This window comes from Brachyistius frenatus, unplaced genomic scaffold (assembly GCF_029030835.1).
Source record: "Brachyistius frenatus isolate BFR_SWC_R1_liver_20210118 unplaced genomic scaffold, ASM2903083v1 Contig_44, whole genome shotgun sequence".
NCBI classification, from domain to species: Eukaryota; Metazoa; Chordata; class Actinopteri; family Embiotocidae; genus Brachyistius; species Brachyistius frenatus.
In genome coordinates this window covers 485,761-511,660 of record NW_027210643.1, presented here as the reverse complement: position 1 = coordinate 511,660, position 25,900 = coordinate 485,761, and the positions used below count along the sequence as shown (strand labels likewise).

Genomic DNA, 25,900 nt, shown 5'->3' with positions numbered 1-25,900 from the left:
AAAACAACATGAGGTGGAACATCCCGCAACAAATTAAGTTGACTGTCAACAGACAAGTAACACGATTGGGTGTAAAAAGAGCTTCCCAGAGAGGCAATCACTCAGGAGAGAATATGGGGTGTGGTTCTCCATTCTGTGAAATACTTTGTGGGTAAATAGTGTAACAGTCTAAGAGTAACATTGCTTTATGTAAAATTGCAAAGAATTTGGGGATTTCATCATCTACGATATATAAAATCAGTGAAAGATTAAGAGAATATGGCAAAATCTCTGTACCTAAGGGACAAGGCTGAAAAAAAATCAATATTGAACGCCGTGATCTTCAGCCCCTCGGCACTGCATTAAAAACAGATATAAATCATTACTGGAAAACAATGAGTAGGAGAAGAAACATTTCTGAAATCCATCGTCTTTGAACACAATTCATCGCAGCATCCACAATTGCAGGTTAAATCTCCACCATGCAAAGAAGAAACCACATATAAACATGATCCACAAACATTGTTGTCTTTGAGCCCAAGCTCATTTAAGATGGACTGAAGTGAAGTGCAAAACGGTCATGTGGTCTGACATAACAAAATTTGAAATTCTTTTTGGAAATCATGGACACTGTGTCCTTCAGGCAAAAGAGGAGAGGGACCATCCACGATGTTATTAGCACTCAGTTAAAAAACTAGCATCCATGATGGTACAGAGATACATTAGTGCACATGGCATGGGTAGCTAGCACATCTGGGAAGGTACCTTTAATGATCAAAGATATATACAGCTTTTGGAGCAACATATGCTGCCATACAGACAAGATTTTACTCAGGGAACTTTTTACTCCAGAGGACGATAACCGAGTTCCAGCACTACTGCCGATACATGCAGAGACTCGTAAAATCACAAACCAATCAAAAATAAAGTTTTATGAAATGATTGGGAGTCCTTGGGACATTAACGGTGACGGACTTGTCGTCTTCATCAACAACAAACTGATAATCCACAGGACTACCAGGAAAAGATGTTGGTGGCCCAGGGAAAATGCCTCGACAGTGCAGTGGAGCATGGCCTAAGGAGGGTCATGATGTGCAAGGATGGATTAAGATCTGAGAGTGACAAACCTCATGTACACTTTGTCACTTCATGTGTCTTGGGTGGATTTGATTGCTGGAAAGCTACCAAGTATCCAAAATTGTACTTGTTGCAAGGTATTGCAAAATGAGTTTGAGGTAAAAATTGTTTACTCATGTCTACCTGGTAGTTGGTTAGTTAACTTCTTTGTGAATACATATACTTCCTGTCTGATAGATGCCATGTAGGTGCTGCACAATTAGGCTGCACGTGACCAAAAACGTGCTGCAGATCTGCTGGACCCTCCCACCTTCATAGTTAGAGTATGATAATGTGTTTTTGTCATCATCATGTGATTGGACAACTCTCAACACTGTCTCTCTTCTTTACAACCTTCTTTAACTCTGTGTGTTGACTCTCTTACTGCTGAGCAGCTCGTTAGTTGATCAGGCTACTCAGGTGGAGCTTCAGGCTGGTGCAGACGGTGAAATTATATTGTTCATCATTTGAATTTTATTGAATTGTGAAAGATGAAACCAGAAGTATCTGTCAATGGGACTGACATTGTGACTGACATACATCCCTGCTATGTCATAGATAATTTGAATTATATACTGACAAACAGTCCTTCCATTATATGTGTATTGATATACGGTTTCCTTGCTTTATTGTCTGTTACAACAGTTTGTGGAAATTTCCTTGTAATAATCTCTATTGTTTACTTCAAACAGCTGCACACTCCCACTAACTACCTCATCCTCTCTTTGGCTGCAGCTGACCTGCTTGTTGGGATTATAGTTTTTCCTTTCAGCATGGTGTTCTCTCTCAGCTCATGTCAGTATCATGAGGGTTTATTCTGCAAAGTACGAGGCAGCTTTGATATATCACTGAGCACATGTTCTATTCTGAACCTGTGTTGTATATCTGTTGACAGATATTACGCAGTGTGTAAGCCTCTAACATACTCAATTAAAATCAATCACTGTGTTGTTGTGATCATGATCCTGATGAGCTGGGGTGTCTCTGCTCTAATTGGAATTGTTGTCATAATTGCAGGATTAAACAGTGAAACATGCGAGGGAAAGTGTTTAATTACTGTTCTCATAGCCAACACTATTGGACTTATATTATCATTTTACTTCCCAGTGATCATAATGCTGTGTATCTACCTGAAGATTTTCCTTGTTGCACTGAGACAGGCACGGAGAATCCAGAACACAAAGTCTGGAGCAGCTGTCAGTAAGATGGAGAGGAAGGCTACCAAAACTCTGGCTGTTGTTTTGGGAGTGTTTCTTTTATGTTGGACTCCTTTCTTTCTTTGTTACACCTTTCTGCCCTATACTAATGATTCAGTACCAGGTTCTGTGATGGAAACACTTAACTGGCTAACATTGTCAAATTCAATGCTGAATCCATTTATTTATGCTTTCTTTTACAGCTGGTTCAGATCGGCCTTTAAAATGATTATTTCTGGAAAAATATTTAGAGGGGATTTTGTTAACTCCAAATTACATTGAGTTACTGTTTAAGGTGCAAAGAAACACAGTTGAATTGTCATAAATGTTTCAGTAAATGGCCGTAGAAGACTAATAAACCCAATGATTTGGTTCGTTACAAGGAAGGACCAGGTCCTGTTTTAAGGGAAACTTTGTGGTTTGGGTTAAAATGACAAGTCAGGGAACCTTTGTTGCCATTGTTACAGGAATAAACGGTTGGATACAAAAAACAATATATATATATATATGAATAAATATACCTGACGTCATGTATTTGTTTTTCATTTGTAAATTCTTTGCATTTCCATGATAACATGCAGTTAGAATCACAGAAAAATCCGGCCATTAATATGTTTGCATGTACATGAAAAACAATAAATGCTGTCAAAGCCTGGCTCAGATGTAGAAGTAAGTTATTTTGTGTAATTAACTGACTGAAATATGATTAAAAATCCCACTTGAAATTACAAATTTCCTTACCTGCTTTTCTTGCTGTTTTGCACGGTGTGTAAACATAGTCAAATACAGTGTCATAAACCAAATCAAATTTCAAAGCAACTTTTGAAATTTACTTCTCTTGAAATAAGCATAATTTAAAGTTACAACATTTCCACACTGTACAACACCGGAGCATATTTTTAGTTCCATCTTTTAGTACTTTAATGAATGTACAGCATATAATGCTTCTGGTTCATGATCTTGTCAACCTAAAATGAAAAATATCATAGCTAGACTTAAACATTAAACAGGAAACTTGGCAAACAGACAGCTATGTAAATAGTTTAGCCATATATGTCTCTGTACTATATGACTTTACAAGTACGGTTTAGAATTCCCACCTCAACTTTCTTATATAGATCCAATGTAAGACCTGTGATAGAAAAGCTCTATTTAGAAAATGATTAATTTTACGAGGGTATTTGTTTTCAGAAAAAACTGAATTACTTCCTCGTGGTTGTATGCTTCCATCATCAAGTAAAGTTATAGTTTACAATTATATCTGTCCAGACAACTATGATAATTTTATGACAAGTTAAAGTCACTCGACAATTATTCAAATATAGATGTTGCTGTGAAGAAACAATGAATTCTAAAACGTGAATTGACACATATCTCTAACCCAACAGCACAGAATGTCTCCATACAATCACCACAGTTTCAAAGTGAACACCCAAGATTGGTGTCCCCAGTTCAGCATCAGACCAATTTTCACAAATATGGTCACCATTTCCCTTTCCCTGCAGAATAATGTAATAGTGAAGTTGACCTGTGTTCTTTTAAATATAAAATGTACCACTTCATAATTTCATCCTTTTAAACATTTGTGTGAAATGCTATTATGGTATGAATTATTGAGTCATGGCCACAAATATGTTTTGGGGGTCACCATGACCTTTCACCTCCAAAATCATTTCAGTTCATCCTTGAAGTCACAGTTTGCCCTTAAGGAACAAGATAAAGGATTTTTCACCTGGAGTGATATCCTGAAAATGCTGCTTAAACCTCCAAAACTGTAAAGAGGGAGCAACGTTACATTGCTGCCATGGTCACGTAGGCCTATTTTTCATTATGTCCTCAGATCCCTGTATACAGTTTTTATGGATGACATGGAAGTTTCACTGGTTTGCCATTTTCAAGAGCATTTTCCATTCACACGTGACATGTTAGGATTTATGTCATTGGCTACAAAGTTTGCAATTATACAGTTATACAGCTGTTTCCCAAAAAGTTGGGACAGGGTAAAAAAGTTGTATAATGCTAAAACAACACGAGGTGGAAGATCTCACAACAAATTAAGTTGACTGCCAACAGATAAGTAACAAGATTGGATGTAAAAAGAGCTTCCAAGAGAGGCAGTCTCTCAGGAGAGAAGGTGGGGTGTGGTTCTCTATTCTGTGAAAGACTTTGTGGGTAAATAGTGTAACAGTCTAAGAATAATGTTGCTTTATGTAAAATTGCAAAGAATTTGGGGATTTCATCATCTGTGATATATAAAATCAGTAAAAGACCAAGAGAATCTGACAAAATCTCCGTACAGAAGGGATGAGGCTGAAAAAACAATGTTGAACACCCTGATCTTCAGCCCCTCTGCACTGCATTAAAAACGGATACAAATCCTTACTGGAAAACACTGAATAGGCGCAGAAATATTTCTGAAATCCATCGTCTGTGAACACAGTTCATTGCTGCATCCACAATTGCAGGTTAAAACTCCACACTGCAAAGAAGAAACCATGTATAAACATGATCAAAAGTTTAAAAACTTTCAAAAGTGTCAGTAAGAAAACAACAAAAAAGAAAGGAGAAGTCAGTTGATGTGGTTACAGGTTGAAAGAGTCTAGATGAGAAGCTGGATGGATGGGTTACAACATTTATTTTGAACTCAGGAACTGTTTTTTTTCTATTTCCAAGCTTTTTGCTTGCATTATAAAGACACAAAAATACCTTCATACAGGATTATGTCCTTTTCTTTCATAAAAGATGGTGTATCCTATGCTAAACGAGACAAGAAAGGAAGCATTGAAACACCTTTCCTAGGCATTTACATAATTGAGACCTTATTAGTACTTCCAGGTCACTTCACTCAGTCAGCAAGCTTTTGAAAACTGACTATTTTCAGCCTGAGCTTCAAAAACAGTCTTATAATATGTCTAATGTCACGGAGGCTACGTTCATGTGAGAAAATTAATAAAAGTGGATTTAAACCAATTTTTTTACGGTAAAAAGTAAATGATTCCATAAATATTCAGCCCCTTCAGGTCAATATTTAGTAGATGCAATCACAGCGCTGAGTCTGTGTGGATATGTCTCAAACAGGCTGGCACATTTGGACACTGCAATTTTCTCTATTCTTCCTTGCAAAGCAACCTAAACTCTGTCAGGTTGCTCTGGGATCAGGCGTGAAGAGCTCTTTTCAAGTCCAGCCACAAATTCTCAATTGGATTGAGATCTGGGCTTTGACTTGGCCACTCCAGAACATTCACCTTGTTGTCTTTGAACCATTTCTGTGTAGCTTTTGCTGTATGCTTGGGGTCGTTGTCTTGCTGGAAAATAAATCTTCTCCCAAATCGTAGTTCTCTTGCAGACTGAATCAGATTATCCTCCAGGATTTGGTGATATTTTCCTGCATTCATGTTCCCCTCTACCTTTACAAGCCTTCCAGGGCCTGCTGCTGAGATGCATCCCCAGAGCATGATGCTGCCACCACCATGCTTCACGGTGGAGCTGGTGTGTTTGTGGTGATGTGCAGTGTTTGGTGTTAGTCAAACATAGCGTCTACTCTGATGGCCAAAAAGCTACATTTTTGTCTCATCAGACCAAAGAACCTTCTTCCAATTGACATTGGAGTCTCCCACATGCCTTTGGGCGAATTCCAGGTGAGATTTTACGTGAGCTTTTTTCAACAGTGGCTTTCTCTTTGCCGCTCTCCCATACAGCTTCAACTGGTGAAGAACCCGGGCAACAGTTGTATGTACAGTCTCCCATCTGAGCCACTGAAGCTTTTAACTCCTTCAGAGTGGCCGTAAGTGTCTTGGTGGCCTCCCTCACCAGTCTTCTTGCCTGGTCATTCAGTTTGTGAGGACGGCCAGCTCTAGGCAGATTTAAACAAGTGCCACACTCCTTCCATTTCTTAATGATGGATTTAACTGAACTCTGTGGTATCTCCAGTGAGTTGGAAATCTTTTTGTAGCCATCTCCTGACTTATACTTTTCAATGATCTTTTCTCTGAGTTGCTTGGAGTGTTCTTTTCTCTTCATGATGCAATTGTAGCAGCAATACTGATGAACCAGAGACTGGACCTCCCAGACAGAGGTGTTTTTATACTACAATCACTTGACAAACATCAACTGCACTCAGGTGATCTCCATTTCACTAATTGTGACACTGCTGGCATCAACTAGCTGGACCTCTGTTGAATTAGGTCAGTCACTTTAAAGGGGGTGAATATGTATGCAAATACTTATTTCACACTATATATTTTTAATTAATTGACATTAATATGTAAAAATCTGTTTTCAATTTGACATGAAAGAAGCTTTTTTTTTTTGCAAATTCTTGTCAAAAAAGCCAAATAATATTGACCATGATTTCATGTATAAAAGCAAAAAAAGGGTGAAACATCCAAGGGGGGTGAATACTTTGTATAGGCATTGTACGCGTTATATTTTCGTTCTTTATTTTTATAGATTTGCAAAAATTTTAAAAACATTTTTTTCACTTTGTCATTATGGGGTATTGTGTGTAAAATTTTGAAAGAAAAAAAATTAATGTAATCCATTTTGGAATAACGCTGAAACATAACAAAATGTGGAAAAAGTGAAGCGCTGTGATTACTTTCCGGATGCACTGTATACTTCCTGTCTGATAGAGGCCATTTAGGTTCTGCATAATTGGGAAGCATTTGACACCCCCTGTGCTGAAGGAAGTTTTTTCACCAAAAACGTGCTTCAGCTCTTCCGGACCCTCCCACCTTCATGATAGAGTATGATAATGTGTTTTTTGTCATCAACATGTGATAGGACAACTCTCAACACCGTCTCTCTTCTTTACAACCTTTAACTCTGTGTGTTGACTCTCTTACTGCTGAGCAGCTCGTTAGTTGACCAGGAGAGGCCAGGTCAAGTGGAGCTTCAGGTTGGTGCAGACACTGAAATTACATTGTTGATTATATTCATTTTATTGAAACGCAGGAATTTTGAAACATGGCACCAGACATTTCTGTCAATAGGACTGAAATACATCCCTGCTATATCATAGATAATTTCAGTAATATACTGACAAACAGTCCTTCCATAATATGTGTATTGATATATGTTTTCCTTGCTTTATTGTCTGTTATAACAATATGTGGAAACTTCCTTGTCATAATCTCTATTGTTTACTTCAAACAGCTGCACACTCCCACTAACTATCTCATCCTCTCTCTGGCTGCAGCTGACCTGCTTGTTGGGATTATAGTTTTTCCTTTCAACATGGTGTTCTCTTACAGCCAATGCCTGTATCCTGATGGTTTGATCTGCAAAGTCCGAGGCAGCTTTCATATATCACTGAGCACATGTTCTATTCTGACTCTGTGTTGTATATCTGTTGACAGATATTACGCAGTGTGTCAGCCCCTAACATACACAACTAAAATCAATCACTATGTTGTTGCGACCATGATCCTGGTGAACTGGGGTGTCTCTGTTCTAACTGGAATTGTTGTGACAATTGTAGGATTAAACAGTGAAACATGTGAGGAAAGCTGTTTAATTAAAGTTCTCATAGCCAACACTATTGGACCTATATTGTCATTTTACCTCCCAGCTATCATAATGCTGTGTATCTACCTGAAGATTTTCCTTGTTGCACTGAAACAGGCACGGAGAATCCAGAACACAAAGTCTGGAGCAGCTGTCAGTAAGATGGAGAGGAAGGCCACCAAAACTCTGGCTGTTGTTTTGGGAGTGTTTCTTTTATGTTGGACTCCTTTCTTTCTTTGCATCATCTTTCTGCCTTATAATAATGATTCAGTACCAGTTCCTGTGATGGAAACACTTAACTGGCTAGCTCTGTCAAATTCAATGCTTAATCCGTTTATTTATGCTTTCTTTTACAGCTGGTTTAGATTGGCCTTTAAAATGATTATTTCTGGAAAAATATTTAGAGGGGATTTTGCTAACTCAAAATTACATTGAGTTACTGTTTAAGGTGCATAAAACACAATTGAATTGTCAAAAATGTGACAGTAATTGGCAAAAAAAGACTAATATACCCAAAGAGTTCGGGAACAATCAGGCCCTGTTTTAAGGGAAACATTGTGGTTTGGGTTAAAATGATGAGTCAGGGATGCTTTGTTGCCAATGTTACAGAAATAAACAGTTGGATACAAAGAACCCTAAAAAACTGACTTAAATTAAAGATGAGAAACAAGCAGTCATAATGTAACCTAATAACTCTCTGATCTGTTCCTTTCTTTCTTCATTATGTTTTAACCTTTGAGCCTTGATGAAGTGCCACTTTCTGTCTGAAACTAGAAACTGGCCTACACTGTCAAATTTAATGTACAGTATGTTTATTTATGTTTTCTTTCACAGCTGGTTCAGATTGGCTTCAAGAAAATATATTATGATGAAATCTGTATTGATTTACTGATGGTGACAGCATTGGCATTACCATCTGATAATGGCACAGTTGAGAAATACTAATTTAAATAATGACTATACATGTATAACTGGGCATCATGTACTGTATGTGTTTTCCATGTGTTGCATTCCCATCATAAAATGCATTGTTAGAAGCACAAAAATCAGGCTATTAAATTTGCAAGTTAAAATTGAAAACATCACAAGCTGCTTTTCTTGCAGTATTCCAAGAGTGTTTTTTTTACTGTTCCTAGAGTGTCTAAACATAGTGAAATACTGTGCCGTAAATCAAAGCAACATGATAACTTTTCTTGACTTAAGCATAAGTTAAAGTTACAACATTTCCTTACTGTACAACACCGTTGCATATAATTTAGTTATGTGTTTTGGTACTTTATTGAATGTACAGTATATCATGCTTCTGTTCCATGAACTTGCCAACCTAAGATGAAAACTATCATAGCTATACTTAAACATTAAACAGGACCTGTAATAGAAAAGCTCTCTATATGAATGATCATTAAACATTAATGTTATGATAATTATAATGAGAAGGGTATTTGTTTTCATAAAAATGTATGCCTTCACCAACCAGTCAAGTTGCAGTTTACAATTATATCTGTCCGGACAAATATAATTGATTTTGCGAAGACTTTGAAGGAATCCTCATAAATGTTCACATGCTTGGTCAATGAAGCTGATTAACAGTCGAAAATTATTCAAATATATATTTTGCTGCAAAGAACCTATAAATTATGACACACATCTCTAACCTGACAGCACAGAATGTCTCTATACAATCACCACAGTTTCAAAGTGAACACCCAAGATTAGTGTCCCCAGTCCACATCAGACCAAATATGGTCACCATTTCCCCTTCTGTTCCTGAATTATGGTGTTGAATAGTAACAAGATTGGAGCAGTCTCAGCAATTAATTTGGAGTGGGGTTCACCACTTTGTGAAAGACTGCATTGGTAAATAGTGTAACAATCTAAGAATTATGTTCCTTGATGTAAAATTGTAAAAAAAAATGGCGAATTCATCATCTACGATACATACAATCAGTAAAAGATTTAGAGAATCCGTTGAAAACGCTGTACATAAGGGACAAGGTTAAAACAATAAATACATTTTTAATTCATACTGGAAATCATGGACACCGTGTCCTTCGGGCAAAAGAGGAGAGGGACCACCCAGCTTGTTATCAGCGCTCAGTTAAATAATCAGCATCCATGATGGTACAGGGATGCATTCGTGCACATGGCATGGGTAGCTAGCACATCTGGGAAGGCACCATTAATGCTGAATGATATATATACAGGTTTTGGAGTAACATATGCTGCTATCCGGATGTTTTATTCAGAAAAGACCTTGCTTGTTTCAGCAAAACAATGCCAAACCACATCCTGGATGTATTACAACAGCATGGCTCCGTAGTTGTACAGTCTGGGTGCTAAACAGGCCTGCCTGACGTCCAGACCTGTCGCCCATCGAAAACATTTGGAGTGTCATAAAATGAAAAATACGATTAAGGAGACCCCAAACTATTGAAAAGCTGAAATCCTAAATCAGGCAAGAATAGGACAAAATTTCACTTTCAAAACTCCAGCAACTGGTCTCCTCAGTTCCCAAAATTGTACAGAGTGTGGTTAAAAGAAGCAATGAAAAGTAGCAGTAAACATGTCCCTTTCCCAACTTTTTTGATGTGTTACTGGCATCAAATTCAAAATGGGCATATATTTTCCCAAAAACAATCAAATTTCTCAGTTTCAACATTTGATTTGTTGTCTTTGGTCTTCTTTCAATTAACTATGGGTTTATGTGACTTGTGAGTTATGACATTGTGTTTTTATTCATATTTTACAGTGTCCCAACTTTTTTGGAAACAGGGTTGTTGTTGTGAAGTGGAGCTTCTGCTGAGGACCAAGACACATCTCATTTGAACGGAACACTTTACTGTCTGAACTGCAGTATTACAAACTGGAACAGTGAACAGAACGCGCTCTTGCACCCGACATCTGGTATTCTCCGTATCATCATTTTTCAGTTAGCGTCAAGAAGCCACGTACCATGCTACTTCCTGGTACATCAAAGTAACAGCATTTCCTGTTTTATGCTTTTCACAACAAAAGTAAATCATGTCAATTAAGCTTCTCACGTTTACAGCTTAACAATATAAACAGTGTTACACAAGCAACATGAACCACATTAATTGTGAAACTATTCACAACAGTTGTAGAACATTGTGTCATGTTAGTGTTTATGTCATGTTTATAGGCTAAAAGTTGTTTCTATTACAGTAAACATACTGTTGAGAGTCTACATTTCAAGTTAAAAATATACAATCTGTTGATGCTCCCCAAAACAATAAAGGTTTCATGCAATTTAAGACCTCCAGTTGTGTTTCTTAATAGATGCTTGGTAAACCATATTCGGGTTTTAGAACTATAGACAAACATAGATCATCATAGACATGCTTCAGATCTGCTGGACCCTCCCACCTTCATAATTAGAATATGATGATGTTTTTTTTTTGTCATCATCATGTGATTGGACAACTCTCAACACCGTCTCTCTTCTTTACAACCTTTAACTCTGTGTGTTGACTCTCTTACTGCTGAGCAGCTCGTTAGTTGACCAGGAGAGGCCAGGTCAAGTGGAGCTTCAGGTTGGTGCAGACACTGAAATTACATTGTTGATTATATTCATTTTATTGAAACGCAGGAATTTTGAAACATGGCACCAGACATTTCTGTCAATAGGACTGAAATACATCCCTGCTATGTCATAGATAATTTTAATAATATACTGACAAACAGTCCTTCCATAACATGTGTATTGATATATGTTTTCCTTGCTTTATTGTCTGTTATAACAATATGTGGAAACTTCCTTGTCATAATCTCTATTGTTTACTTCAAACAGCTGCACACTCCCACTAACTACCTCATCCTCTCTCTGGCTGCAGCTGACCTGCTTGTTGGGATTATAGTTTTTCCTTTCAACATGGTGTTCTCTTACAGCCAATGCCTGTATCCTGATGGTTTGATCTGCAAAGTCCGAGGCAGCTTTCATATATCACTGGGTACATGTTCTATTCTGACTCTGTGTTGTATTTCTGTTGACAGATATTACGCAGTGTGTCAGCCCCTAACATACACAACTAAAATCAATCACTATGTTGTTGCGACCATGATCCTGGTGAACTGGGGTGTCTCTGCTCTAATTGGAATTGTTGTGACAGTTGTAGGATTAAACAGTGAAACATGTGAGGAAAGCTGTTTAATTAAAGTTCTCATAGCCGCCACTATTGGACCTATATTGTCATTTTACCTCCCAGCGATCATAATGCTGTGTATCTACCTGAAGATTTTCCTTGTTGCACTGAAACAGGCACGGAGAATCCAGAACACAAAGTCTGGAGCAGCTGTCAGTAAGATGGAGAGGAAGGCCACCAAAACTCTGGCTGTTGTTTTGGGAGTGTTTCTTTTATGTTGGACTCCTTTCTTTCTTTGCATCACCTTTCTGCGTTACACTAATATTTCAGTACCAGGTTCTGTGATGGAAACACTTAACTGGCTCGCTCTGTCAAATTCAATGCTTAATCCGTTTATTTATGCTTTCTTTTACAGCTGGTTTAGATTGGCCTTTAAAATGATTATTTCTGGAAAAATATTTAGAGGGAATTTTGTTAACTCAAAATTACATTGAGTTACTGTTTAAGGTGCAAAAAAACACAATTGAATTGTTAAAAAATGAGACAGTAAATGGCCATAAAAGACTAATAATCCCAAAGATTTCACGAACTGTCAGGCCCTGTTTTAAGGGAAACATTGTGGTTTGGGTCAAAATGATGAATCAGGGATGCTTTGTTGCCATTGTTACAGAAATACAAAGACCCCTAAAAAAACTGATTTAAATTAAAGATGAGAAACAAGCAGTCATGATGTAACCTAATAACTCTCTGATCTGTTCCGTTCTTTCTTCATTATATTTTAACCTTTGAGCCTTGATGAAGTGCCACTTTCTGTTTGAAACTAGAAACTGGCCTACACTGTCAAATGTAATGCACAGTATGTTTATTTATGTTTTCTGTCACAGCTGGTTCAGATCGACTTCAAGAAAATGTAATAAGGTGAAAATGTGTTGACTTACTGGCACTGGCATTATTAGGATCTGATTATGACACGGTTTAGACATACTAATTTAAATAATGACTATACATATATATCTGGGCATCATGTATGTATTTTTCATTTGTACATGTTTTAAATTTCCATAATAAAATACACTGTTAGAAGCACATAAAGATCTGGCCATTAAGTTTGCATGTACATTAAACACAAATAAATGCTGTCAAAATCCTGGCTCAGATGTAGAATCAAATCATTGTTTTAGTGTAATTACCATGACCTTTCACCTCCAAAATCAATTCAGTTCATCCTTGAGGTCACAGTTTGCGCTTAAGGAACAAGATAAAGGATCCTTCATATGGAGTGATATCCTGATGGAGTGATATCCTGAAAATGCTGCTTAAACCTCCAAAACTGTAAAGAGGGAGTAATGTTACATTGCTGTCATGGTCAAGTAGGTCTATTTTTTATTCTGTTCTTAGATTCCTGCATACAATTCTGCAATAGCAATGGCTTTGTAGGAGTTTTTGTGGATGACATGGAAGCATCACTGGTTTGCCATTTTCAAGAGCATTTTCCATTCACACGTGACATTTTAGGTTTCATGTCATTGACTACAAATTTTGCAAATTTACAATTATACAGCTCTGTTTCCCAAAAATTTGGGACAAGATCAAACATTTGTATAATGCTAAAATAAGACCAGGTTTGAAAATCTCAACAAATTAGGTTGACTGCCAACAGATAAGTAACAAGATTGGATGTAAAAAAAAAAAAAAAACATCCCAGAGAGGCAGTCTCTCAGGAGAGAAGATGGGCCAGGATTCACCATTCTGTGAAAGATTGTGTGGGTAAATCATGTAACAGTCTAAGAATAACGTTTCTTGATGTAAAATTGCAAAGAATTTGGGGAGTTCATCATCTACGATATATAAAATCAGTAAAAGATGAAGAGAATCTGGCGAAATCTCTGTACAGAAGGGACAAGGCTGAAAAAACAATATTGAACGCTGTGTAGTGAACTCGCTTTATAAACTATCCCTCACAAAGTGCCAGTACAACATCTCTTCACCCGTTATCTCCCTGACCTGAAAAGGAAATCTTCACGCTCCCTTCACCCCCACATGTCTGGAGTATGTGAACTTTTACTAAATTCCCCTGGCCCTTCTTTATCACCCTCTTTCCTCATAAAAACCCAAACTTCTGCCACAAGTGACAGTACCCATACCCTTTTAGGTCTATAAAACCCGTCACTTTGGAGACCACATCCGGCCAGCCGTAAACCAAAGGATACCTCCTTAATCCCTTTTGGTCAATACACCAACCCCATAGTTGACACTCTCCAGACATCAGATGACCATCAACATTGACCCTCCCAGAAAAGCCATGGCTCCCTCAGGTGGTCATATGTCACCAAAACTCACAAACTTTCAGAATAAAATATGGACTTGTGAATTCATAATGACATATGCTGCTGTCCTGTATGCTATGATATTCGTATACTAACGTTGTGATGTTAATCAAAAGTTTAGGTGTTACTAAAAACTATATCCTGAGTCTAGAGAGGTGAATATTGCTTATCCCCAGATCTCTGCCCCCCCCCCCTCTCTCTCTCTGTCCACTCATTCGTCTCGATAGTCTCTCTCCTCTCCATCTGACTAACTAGAACTACAATGAATTCATTGTTTAAAATATGATCTGTGATAATAATATATCTCATAATACGTTGGTGAAGTGAAATAAGGTACTTCTTTTATACATGGTTTCAATCAAGTCGTGTTCAACGTTGGCCCTTTTGACACCTCATCCTCCTCCTCCTGACACCTCCTCTCCCCCTGAGACAGGGTATCGATAAGGTGAAATTCGACACCCCGATCATTTCCCATGCTCTCCACCTCAAAAGAGAGAGACTCAAGCTGATCATTCACATTCGGTTCATGATTCGCTGCAAGATTCACTAAGATTCGGTTTATTCTCTAAAAGATTCGTTTTAAATTAATCTAAGATTCAATTTGAGATTCGTTTTAGTTTCAGTTATTTTTTAGTTCTTTAAGTTTTGACTTAGTAATTTTTAGATCTACATTTTTGTTCAACTTTAGCGCACATAATAATCAAATTCTCAGAGTATGATCAGCAACTCCTCTGATCAAATACTCAATTCAACCCTGTGACGAGCCTGTATCATTATCAGTAATTTTGTTAACGCGGTGTCAAGGCCAGCTTACGCGTTTATACAAAATCACAAAGTAGTGACGATCGGAAAATCGCCAGGACTCGGCAGACCGAAACGCCGTCTACCTCCACCTGCTAACGGCGAGCCTGACGAGACCTCTTCCACCTCGGTCTGACGACCCCCCACGGCACCTCAAAGGGCCAGCACCGTCGCCAGACGAACGGAGGGAAGCTGAGAACGGGAGGGAACCCCAGTTATTCAACTTCCATCCACCGGACCTCTGATCGGCATCATCTGGACCCGTTTTTCCGGCCCGTGGTCAACTCATCTCAAAAGTATGCTGGCTCATTTATTCAGGGTGGCGAAATTTCTAAATTAGCCTCATAGACTTATATTTCCCTTATTCAGTTTTCTGTTAGCCCGGTAACAATTCCCTCTTTCACTTCACCGTCAGTAATCAGAAGTAATTGTAATCATTCATATAAACACATCTGTCATTTAATAATTTCATGAGAAGTTAAACAATAAATTCTTTTAATTTAATTAATTTAATTAATTTAAAGTCTGTTGTGGCCAGTGCATTGTACTTCGCTGGGGTCTGCTGGGGGAGCAGCATTGGAGCCGGTGACACCAACAGACTTAACAAACTGGTTAAGAAGGCCGGCTCCGTCATCGGCTACAAACTGGACAGCCTGGAAAAGGTGGTGGAGAGGAGGACGCTGAGGAAACTATTATCCATATTGGATAATCCTGACCACCCTCTCCACCACCTGCTGCAGGGACAGCGGAGCACTTTCTCTAAAAGATTCCTCCAGCTTCGCTGTCACAAGGACAGATACAGGAGATCATTCCTGCCCACTGCAATAAGACTGTACAATAACTCACCTCTGGCAAAATCCATCACAGTACAATAACACTGTTGACTGTGTTTCTTGGTTTGTTTATATATAATATATATAGATATATACTGTACTGCATATACTGTGCATTTTATATTTATATTTTTTACTGCTATTTACTGCTATTTTATTTTATTGCTTTTCTATTATTATATTATTCTATTCAATTCTATTTTATTTTATTCTATTATTTCTATTATTATCTTATTGCTTCTGTATGCTGCTGTAGCGAAAAAATTTCCCCTCGGGGATTAATAAAGTAAATACCTACCTACCTACCTGCCTAATTAGACCCAACTGTGTCCTGGTTGTAACTTTCTGAATATATCAAATAATTTGAGTTCCGATACGAGAATTCATGAATTCAGGTTATGATTGACTGATTTCATATTAATTTTGAATTAATAATTTGTCCAATATTGGACCGGTGCCCCTTGAAAGCAAGATTTAATCCTCACGAAGTAAATTGGCATAACGCTACAGCCGTCCATCCATGATGGTACAGGGATGCCGTAGTGCACATGGCATGGGTAGCTAACACATGTGGGAAGGTACCATTTTTGGCTTTTGGAGCAACATATGCTGCCATACAAACAACGTTTTATTCAGGGAAGGCCTTGCTTGTTTCAGCAAAACACTGCCAAACCGCATTCTGGACGTATTATAACAACATGGCTGAACCAGGTTCTATAGGGAGTCAGGCCTCGGATCCTGCCGGAGCAACCTATCAGCTCTCGTGTTAGATCATCCTGGGTTCGACACCTAGGACCCGTCGGTGCAGCGTCACCTACAAGAATGCAACCCGGGAAATGACGGCGACAGACTCGGGGCAGAGGTGGAACAGGCCTGCCGGGACAAGGAAGTACACTACTCCCAGAAGACCAAGGGGAACCAGCTGGTAGAGGTGGGAAAAAGTCAGACCAATGTAAAGACAATAGGGGACATTCACATCTGGCTGAAATGGTGGGTCATGCTGCTGAAGGGGTGGCAGGGTGGAAAGGTGTCCACCCTAGTGAGCCCGTCTACCGATTATGACTCCATAGTTAAAATGACTGCTGGTGAAGCTGGAATAGACTCTGTGTTGGTAAACATTGGATCCAAGGCAACCAACAGGTACCAAGAGCATCAAACCAGCTGAACTGCCTCCGAGCATACAATACCCAAACTAGCCAGCCGTCAGATCAAGATGAAGATAGTCAGAGCCAGGTTGAGAGACATGGTCATGTCAGGTGCAAGTCATGCTGTCACATGTTAAAGCATTTAAATAGAAAAGAGCAATATAACGTCAGCAGACCTCTATGTAGCTCAACTAATAATCCTCTGCTGTCAGAGGGAGCAAGGTGTGTGTGTGTACAAACTTACACAGCCTACTGTGTGCAAACACTTCATATATTTTTACTTATAAAAGTTTTTTCAAGAGTTGCAGTAAGAAAGCAGCAAAAAAGAAAGGAGAAGTCAGTTGATGTGGTTACAAATTGAAAGAGTCTACATGAGAAGCTGGATGGATGGGTTACAACATTTATTTTGAACTCAGGAACTGCTTTTTTTCCATTTCCAAGCTTTTTGCTTGCATTATAAAGACACAAAAATATCTTCATACAGGATTATGTCCTTTCCTTTCATAAAAGATGGTGTATCCTATGGTAAAAGAGACAAGAAAGGAAGCATTGAAAGACCTTTCCTAGGCATTTAGATAATTAAGACCTTATTAGTACTTCCAGGTCACTTCACTCAGTTAGGAAGCTTTTGAAAATGGACTATTTTCAGCCCGAGCTTCAATATCAGTCTTATAATATGGGTAATGTCACGGAGGCTACGTTCATCTGAGAAAATTTACAAAAGTGCATTTAAACCAAATTTTTTCCAGTTGAGGCCATTTAAGTTGGGTTGAGAGTCAGAAACCTCATTTACAATTTGTCACTTCGTGTGTCTTTGGTGGACTCGATTGCTGGAAATCTACCAAGTACCAAACATGGTACTTGATGCAAAATGATTATGAAGTAAAAATGATTTATTCACATGTACCTGATAGTTGCTTAGTTAATTTTTGTGTGAATACATATACTTCCTGTCTGATGGAGGCCATGTAGGTGCTGCAGAATTGGGAAACACGTGCCTGAACCTCCCACTTTCATCGTTAGAGTATGATCATATTTATTTTGTGATCATCATGTGATTGGACAACTCTCAACACCGTCTCTCTTCTTTACAACCTTCTTTAACTCTGTGTGTCGACTCTCTGACTGCTGAGCAGCTCGTTAGTTGACCAGGAGAGGCCAGGTTAAGTGGAGCTTCAGGTTGGTGCAGACGCTGAAATTAGATTGTTGATTACATGAATTTTATTGAAATGCAGGAATTTTGAAACATGGGACCAAAAGTTTCTGTCAATAGGACTGACATTGTGGCTGACATACATCCCTGCTATGTGATAGATAATTTTAATAATATACTGACAAACAGTCCTTCTCTTATATGTGTATTGATGTATGTTTTTCTTGCTTTATTGTCTGTTATAACAATATGTGGAAACTTCCTCGTCATGATCTCTATTGTTTACTTCAAACAGCTGCACACTCCCACTAACTACCTCATCCTCTCTCTGGCTGCAGCTGACCTGCTTGTTGGGATTATAGTTTTTCCTTTCAGCATGGTGTTCTCTCTCAGTCAATGCCTGTATCCTGAGGGTTTAATCTGCAAAGTACACGGCATCTTTCATATATCACTAAGCACATGTTCTGTTCTGCTTCTGTGTTGTATATCTGTTGACAGATATTACGCAGTGTGTCAGCCCCTAACATACACAACTAAAATCAATCACTATGTTGTTGTGATCATGATCCTGGTGAACTGGGGTGTCTCTGTTCTAATTGGAATGTTTGTAATAATTGTAGGATTAAACATTGAAATATGTGAGGAAAGGTGTTTAATTAAAGTTCTCATATCCAACACTATTGGACCTATATTGTCATTTTATCTCCCAGCGATCATAATGCTGTGTATCTACCTGAAGATTTTCCTTGTTGCACTGAAACAGGAACGGAGCATCCAGAACACAAAGTCTGGAGCAGCTGTCAGTAAGATGGAGAGGAAGGCCACCAAAACTCTGGCTGTTGTTTTGGGAGTGTTTCTTTTATGTTGGACTCCTTTTTTTCTTTGCATCATCTTTATGCCTTATATTGATGATTCAGTACCAGGTTCTGTATTAGAAACACTTTTCTGGCTAACATTGTCAAATTCAATGCTGAATCCATTTATTTATGCTTTCTTTTACAGCTGGTTTAGATCGGCCTTTAAAATGATTATTTCTGGAAAAATATTTAGAGGGGATTTTGCTAACTCCAAATTACATTGAGTTACTCTTTAAGGTGCATAAAAACATAATTGAATTGTCAAAAATGTGACAGTAAATGGCCGTTAAAGACTAATAAACCCAATGATTTGGTTCGTTACGAAGAAAGATCAGGTCCTGTTTTAAGGGAACATCGTGGTTTGGGTTAAAATGACAAGACAGGCAACCTTTGTTGCCATTGTTACAGGATTAAACAGTTGGATACAAAGACCCTTTAAAACTGATTCAAATTGAAGACAGGAAACAAGCAGTTCCTGAGTTAAATATGAAGGTTGTGACCCATCCTCATGTGGACTTTGTCACTCTGTAACCACATCCCCTGACTTTCTTCTTTCTTTTTTGTTGCTTTCTTAGTACAACTTTTGAGCCATAAAGAAGTGCTACTTTCTGTCTGAAACTAGTAACTGGCCTACACTGTCAAATTTAATGCTCAGTATGTTTGTTAATATTTTTCTTTACAGCTGGTTCAAGTTGGCTTCAAGAAAATAAGGTGAAAACTGTTTTGACTTTTGACACTGGCAGCATTAGGATTACCATCTGATAATGGCACGGTTGATATCATTTAAAGTAAACTTACTTATATAAATTGATAATATATACATGTATATATACCTTATTATCATGTATGTGTTTTTCAATTGTAATTTTTTTTGTATTTCCATAATAAAATGCACCGTTAGAAGCACAGAAAAATCTGGCCATTAACAAGTTTGCATGTTCATTAAAACAATAAATGCTGTCAAAGCCTGACTCAGATGTAGAAGTAAGGTATTGTTTAATTGTAATCAACTGACTGAAATATAAATAAAAAAATCCAAACTTAAAATAAAAAATGTCATGAGTTGCTTTTCTGGCCGTTTTGTACGGCGTAAAAATAGTCAAATACAGTGTCATAAACCAAAGCAATTTCTAAGTTTTGAAACTTAACTTCTCTTGAATTAACCATAATTTAAAGTTACAACATTTCTGTATAACACAGGCATATTTTTAGTTTAATTTTGTAGTTTTTTTAATGAATGTATATAATGCTTCTGGTTCATGAACTTGTCAACTTTAAATGAAAAATATCATAGCTATACTAAAACATTAAACAAGAAACTTGGCAAACAGACATCTATGTAAAAATGTTGTATTGAGATATGCCCCTGTACTTTATATGAATTTACAAGTATGGTTTACAATTCCCAACTTTTTTAATATAGATCCAATGTAAGACCTGCAAAAGAAAAGTTCTCTATATAAAATGATCATAAATAATTTATATTATGATCAGAAGGCTATTTCTTTTCAGAACATAACTAGAATTACTGCCTCGTGTTTGTATGCCTCCAACAACAAGTCAAGTTGCAGTTTATAATTATATCTATCCAGACAAATATAATATATTTTGGGAAGACTTTGAAGTAATCTTTATACGTGTTCCCATGCTTGGTCAATGAAGCTGATTGACAATCAACAATTCTTCAAATATAAATGTTGCTGGAAAGAAGCTTTAAATTCTACCTAAACAACCAAGACATTGCATCACATACAGACAGTTGCATTGCATTGCATCATACTGAGAGATGTTTCTGTTATTTCAACCACACTATTAATATCATAAGTGTAGATTGTCATTAAGTACACTACTTTATCGATCTATTTTTTTTTAAGTAGGAGCCTATTTTGGCTGGGGGCCTTTTTATTTATTGCCAAGTAAATCATTCATATTTATGAGTTTTTTTACTTCAGGTTTATGCAATATACAGTATTTCTTATTTCAGTTGTACTGGCAAAGTATAATTATTTAGACACACACACACACACACACACACACACACACACACACACACACACACACACACACACACACACACACACACAGAGAGAGACACAGACAGACAGACAGACAGACAGACACACACACACACACACACACACACGCCATGTTTACTCATTATTCTGCATTTTTGTATCTCATGCAAACAAGGTGTTGGCACCCACATCTGATTGGATGATCAAGTTTAAGTAATGACTTTTAAATACCAAGTTCAACTGCTCTGTAGTGGCACAGTGTGTTGGGCCCCACGACACTGCTCTTACATGGATTACATCACCCTATTACCAGGTAAAAAACAAAAAGTTCAAATACACTGATCATGTTTTTCCTCTAAAAAAAAAGAATTGTTGTATGTCTCAGCTAAATCTTTTTTAACTTTCTTAACATTTTAGATTGATATTGCAGAGATCTCCAAACATGGATCCAGAGTTAAATCTCAACAGCAGTTCCGTCATTGATGACATACATCCCTGCTATAAATCATACAATGCGACTCACACATTTACAACCAACCCTTCCATTATATGTGTTTTATTGTATATTTTCCTCAGTTCTCTGTCTGTTGTTACAATATGTGGAAACTTCCTTGTAATAATCTCCATCATTTACTTCAAACAGCTCCAAACTCCCACTAACTACCTCATTCTATCTCTGGCTGTGGCTGACCTGCTTGTAGGAGTTTTAGTTTTCCCTCTCAGTATGGCATTCACTGTAACCTCATGTCTGTATCATGAAGATTTATTCTGCAAAATTAGGGACAGCTTTGATGTATCACTCTGCACATCTTCTATACTCAACTTGTGCTGCATTTCTGTAGATAGATATTACGCAGTGTGTCAGCCTCTCATGTATAGAACTAAAATAAATGCTCAAGTTTCTGTGATTATGATACTGGTGAGTTGGGGTATTTCTGCTCTGATAGGAATTGGGATCATAATTGCAGGTTTCAGCCAAGGGACGTGTGAAGAAATGTGCTCTGTTGATGTTGTAATTGCAAACACTATCGGACCTGTTCTTTCATTTTACCTTCCAGCGATCATAATGCTCTGTATCTATCTGAAGATTTTCCTTGTTGCACAGAAACAAGTAAACAGCATAGAGAACACAGCAAAGTCTGGAGCATCTGTCAGTAAGATGGAGAGGAAGGCCACCAAAACTCTGGCTATTGTTATGGGAGTTTTTCTCTTATGTTTGACTCCTTACTTTATTTGTGTTGTCTTTCAGCCATTAGCTTATAATCCCCCACCAGTTCCTGTGATAGAAATGCTTAACTGGCTTACACTGTCAAATTCAATGCTGAATCCATTAATTTATGCTTTCTTTTACAGCTGGTTCAGATCAGCTTTCAGAATGATCATTTCGGGAAAAATATTTCAGGGTGATTTAGCCAACTCAAAATTAATTTGATTATTTCATGGATTGCTAAAATACTAACCCACAAAATAAGGGTTGGAAAAAAAAATATACTTTCCCACCTCCTAATGCTATTCTTAATCATTACAATATGTTAGAGCGTCTAGTAGGATCTCATTTCAATGTTTGCACACAATTTTCCTGCTGGCTATTTTTTTTGTTTTGCTTTGTTTTTCTAAAGCTAATTACTCTGTCACAACTTAATGATCATTACACTATCTCTTTTATGGCTTATCTCTTACCAAGTGTACTCAGAGCCTGAACCTGAAACATCACAGTTGTTTATTACTCTTTGTAAGGTCACCGTCTAAAAGTGTGACAGATGTACAGTATATTTCACCTACCACTATGAACACTTATAGTTTTGAGTCACAGTTACATTTTATATTATGTGGATTATCTGAATTTGTTGTTGGAATTTTTTTTTCAAAACTGTATATTTCATCAAAAATAAATATAATTTCTACCAGTCAACAACATCTGTTTAACTTGCTTACTTTATTCCTCAGAGTTGCAAAGGATAGAGGGCATGCTGGGAAATAGGAGGAAAAGTGTTTAACTCAGCAATGTCTGCCATAGCTATAACTAGCCCACAGCTATATGAACTTATTTATTCTATTATTATCTATTGCTTCCTGTATGCTGCTGTAGCGAAAAAAAAATTCCCCTCAGGGATTAATAAAGTAACTACCTAACCTAACCTAACCTTACAAATCACTGAAAATTGCTGAAAGTATGAGCAAGTAACACTGTACTGTCCAAGGAGATTGTTGCATAAGTTGTATATTCCATAGTAAAATGGTTATAATCCCAGCATGCAGTATAATAAATTGTGCAGATACACTCCTTTCTTTTAGTCCCTTCTTAATTGGATGCAATATATATTTCATAGGAAAAGAATATACATATTGATACATAATACATATGCAATTCCAGGTGTGCCACATCCAGCACAACAGATAAGATTGAAGGAGTAAGCTAGTTAAATTCTATTGTTTTCTTAATTTTATTTTCAAATGCTAATCAATGACTTGATCCAGAATTCCTCCAAAAAATGTACCTATAATAGGTGATAGAGCCCTAAAATAATTTTACAATACATCTAGATACTTTTGCGATAACAATATTCCTGTGAACAAAATAACGGATGGATGGCTACAATAAAATACTGAAAAAGATTTAATTATTAATTTTGATAACATAAAATTTCAATAAAATAAGTGCAATAGATTCATATGTCAGTATGAACATAATATTATGCCTTGAAATATTCAGAAAAACTAAACAAAAATGATATCTCAATTCTTTAGTTTGTAAACAAGTCACTTAAAGTAAGTTTTAGATTCTGTAGGCTATGCAGCACTGATGGGGGGATTTGGGGATGCAGCAGAGCTGCTGCTCTACCAGGGCTTCCATGATCAGCAGCAGAGCTTCTAATTACTTCCACGCCACTGTCTGCAGATTCAACAATGCTTACATCTGATTTAATTAAGTTTAATTCTTAAATGTGAGCTTTTGTTGCTCTTTTATTTTCCAGTTTGTTATCTCTCTGTCTGTTTGTGTGTGGCTGTGTCCTTCACTTTTGGCTCTTGGCTCTCCCACACCGGGAGATGTGATTCACCCCAGCCTAAAAGGCATTATTGTAATCACAACCACCTGCTCGACACAATGCCTTGATGTCACACTTATGTCTTGTTTATGCTCACGCAATCTGAGATGTGCACAAAGAATCGGGCAGACCCTTCCTGCCACTGTCACTGATATGTTGCTAAGCACAGCAGCCCTGGAAGCAACCGTGGAACCAGATTTGTACCTCAAACATTTCTCTCCTGCTGAGCTCTTCAAGCTAACAGCAATTATTTCCTTATCTGGATCATCTACCTGTCTCTTGGATTTCATCCCAACAAAACTCCTCAAGGAAGTCTTCCCTTTAATTAGGACTTCCATATTAAATCAGATCAACATATCGCAATGTACCACAGGCTTTTGAAGTGGCTGTAATTAAACCTTTACTTAAAAAGCCGACTCTTGATCCAGCTGTTTTAAGACACTACAGACCAATTTCCAACCTGCCGTTTATTTCTAAAACCCTTCAAAAGGTTGTTGCAAATCAACTTTGTGATCATTTACAAAGGAATGGTGTGTTTGCTTTAGAGTACATCATAGCACAGAAACAGCACTGGTGAGGGGATCATGGTAGAAGCGTTCACGTCGCGATCCCTGTCAGGTTTAAACAAACCTGCAAATTCTACCGAAGACATCGAAGCGAGCGAAGAAGCTCAACAAACGACAGCAGCCCTCCAGTCCGGAGTAGGAAGAGAGGCCAATGCCTGCCTCCAAGGCCAGCACTGACCATTATATCTCTCAATGTAGAAGGACTGTCTGCAACTAAAGAAGAACTTGTTGCAAAACTCTGCAAAGAATACCAGTGCGATATTCTCTGCATACAGAAAACCCACCGTGGACCAAAAAAATCATCGCCCCCGTGTGGAGGGTGTGACCACCCTCATAGAAAGACCACATGAGAAATAGCATCATGCTAGCAAAAAATGGGACAATCACTGAATCAACATCAAAGAGCGATAAAAACAACATTAAAGTCCTAACCACTGAGCTCAGAGGAGTTACCATTACCTCAGTCTACAAACTGGAAATGCCTGAAATACCACCATCCGGAAAACCGAAGATTGTGATAGCATATTTCAACAGCCACAGCACGCAATGGGGACACGCCAACAACAACACAGATGGAGATGCAGTAGAAATGTGGGCCGAAAACTGCCAGCTTAATTTGATCCACGACGTAAAACAACCAAAGTCCTTCAACTGCGGTCAATGGAGAGCAGGTTACAACCCTGATATTGTGTTTGTCAGCCACAAGATTGCCAGATTAAGCAAAAAGATGGTCTTGGAGCCACTGCCAAGGACCCAACACTGTCCCATTGGACTCACAGTCAACGCTGCAATAACCCCAGGCACAGTTCCATCCCGAAGAAGATTCAACTTTGGAAAAGCGACCTGGCCTGACTTCCAAGAAGATCTTGAAAGGAAGATTGCCCATCTCCCAGCAGACTCCAGGAATTATGACAAATTCACTAAACTTGTGCACGAAGCAGCCCGCAAGAAGGATCCCCAAGAGGATGTCGCACTCAATATATCATGGGCCTTGACGTTACAAGCACCGAACTGTACGAGCGATACCAACAGCTCTATGAATGTGACCCCTTTGCTCAAACTACCACCGAAGTAGGTGAGAGACTCATGACCTCCATTTCAGAATGTTGCCAGCTAAAGTGGAAAAACCTGCTGTAGACAACTGATATGGCAAAGAACATCAAAAAGGATGGAGCCTCATACGAAAAATCAGCAACGATCCATCAACCGTAACTCAGCAACAGTATACAACCACTACCAACCAAGTTGCGCATCAGCTGC

At 37.9% G+C, this 25,900-nt stretch overlaps 6 protein-coding genes across 6 annotated transcripts in view; all 6 read left to right on the top strand.

The window, feature by feature from the left end:
- The window catches only part of disp1 (dispatched homolog 1 (Drosophila)), a 389,371-nt gene that overhangs the window by 293,516 nt on the left and 69,955 nt on the right, over nucleotides 1-25,900 (top strand). The window lies entirely within an intron of this gene.
- Nucleotides 1,587-2,573, top strand: LOC138623481 (trace amine-associated receptor 1-like). Its single transcript, XM_069703034.1, has one exon. The coding sequence runs from the start codon at nucleotides 1,587-1,589 to the stop codon at nucleotides 2,571-2,573; it is 987 nt and encodes a 328-aa protein (XP_069559135.1).
- On the top strand, nucleotides 7,245-8,231 carry LOC138623480 (trace amine-associated receptor 1-like). Its single transcript, XM_069703033.1, has one exon. It carries the CDS (start codon nucleotides 7,257-7,259, stop codon nucleotides 8,229-8,231), a length of 975 nt encoding a protein of 324 aa, XP_069559134.1. The 5' UTR covers nucleotides 7,245-7,256.
- Nucleotides 11,404-12,390, top strand: LOC138623479 (trace amine-associated receptor 1-like). Its single transcript, XM_069703032.1, has one exon. The coding sequence runs from the start codon at nucleotides 11,416-11,418 to the stop codon at nucleotides 12,388-12,390; it is 975 nt and encodes a 324-aa protein (XP_069559133.1). The 5' UTR covers nucleotides 11,404-11,415.
- On the top strand, nucleotides 18,241-19,236 carry LOC138623478 (trace amine-associated receptor 1-like). Its single transcript, XM_069703031.1, has one exon. The coding sequence runs from the start codon at nucleotides 18,250-18,252 to the stop codon at nucleotides 19,234-19,236; it is 987 nt and encodes a 328-aa protein (XP_069559132.1). The 5' UTR covers nucleotides 18,241-18,249.
- Nucleotides 21,470-22,459, top strand: LOC138623477 (trace amine-associated receptor 1-like). Its single transcript, XM_069703030.1, has one exon. It carries the CDS (start codon nucleotides 21,470-21,472, stop codon nucleotides 22,457-22,459), a length of 990 nt encoding a protein of 329 aa, XP_069559131.1.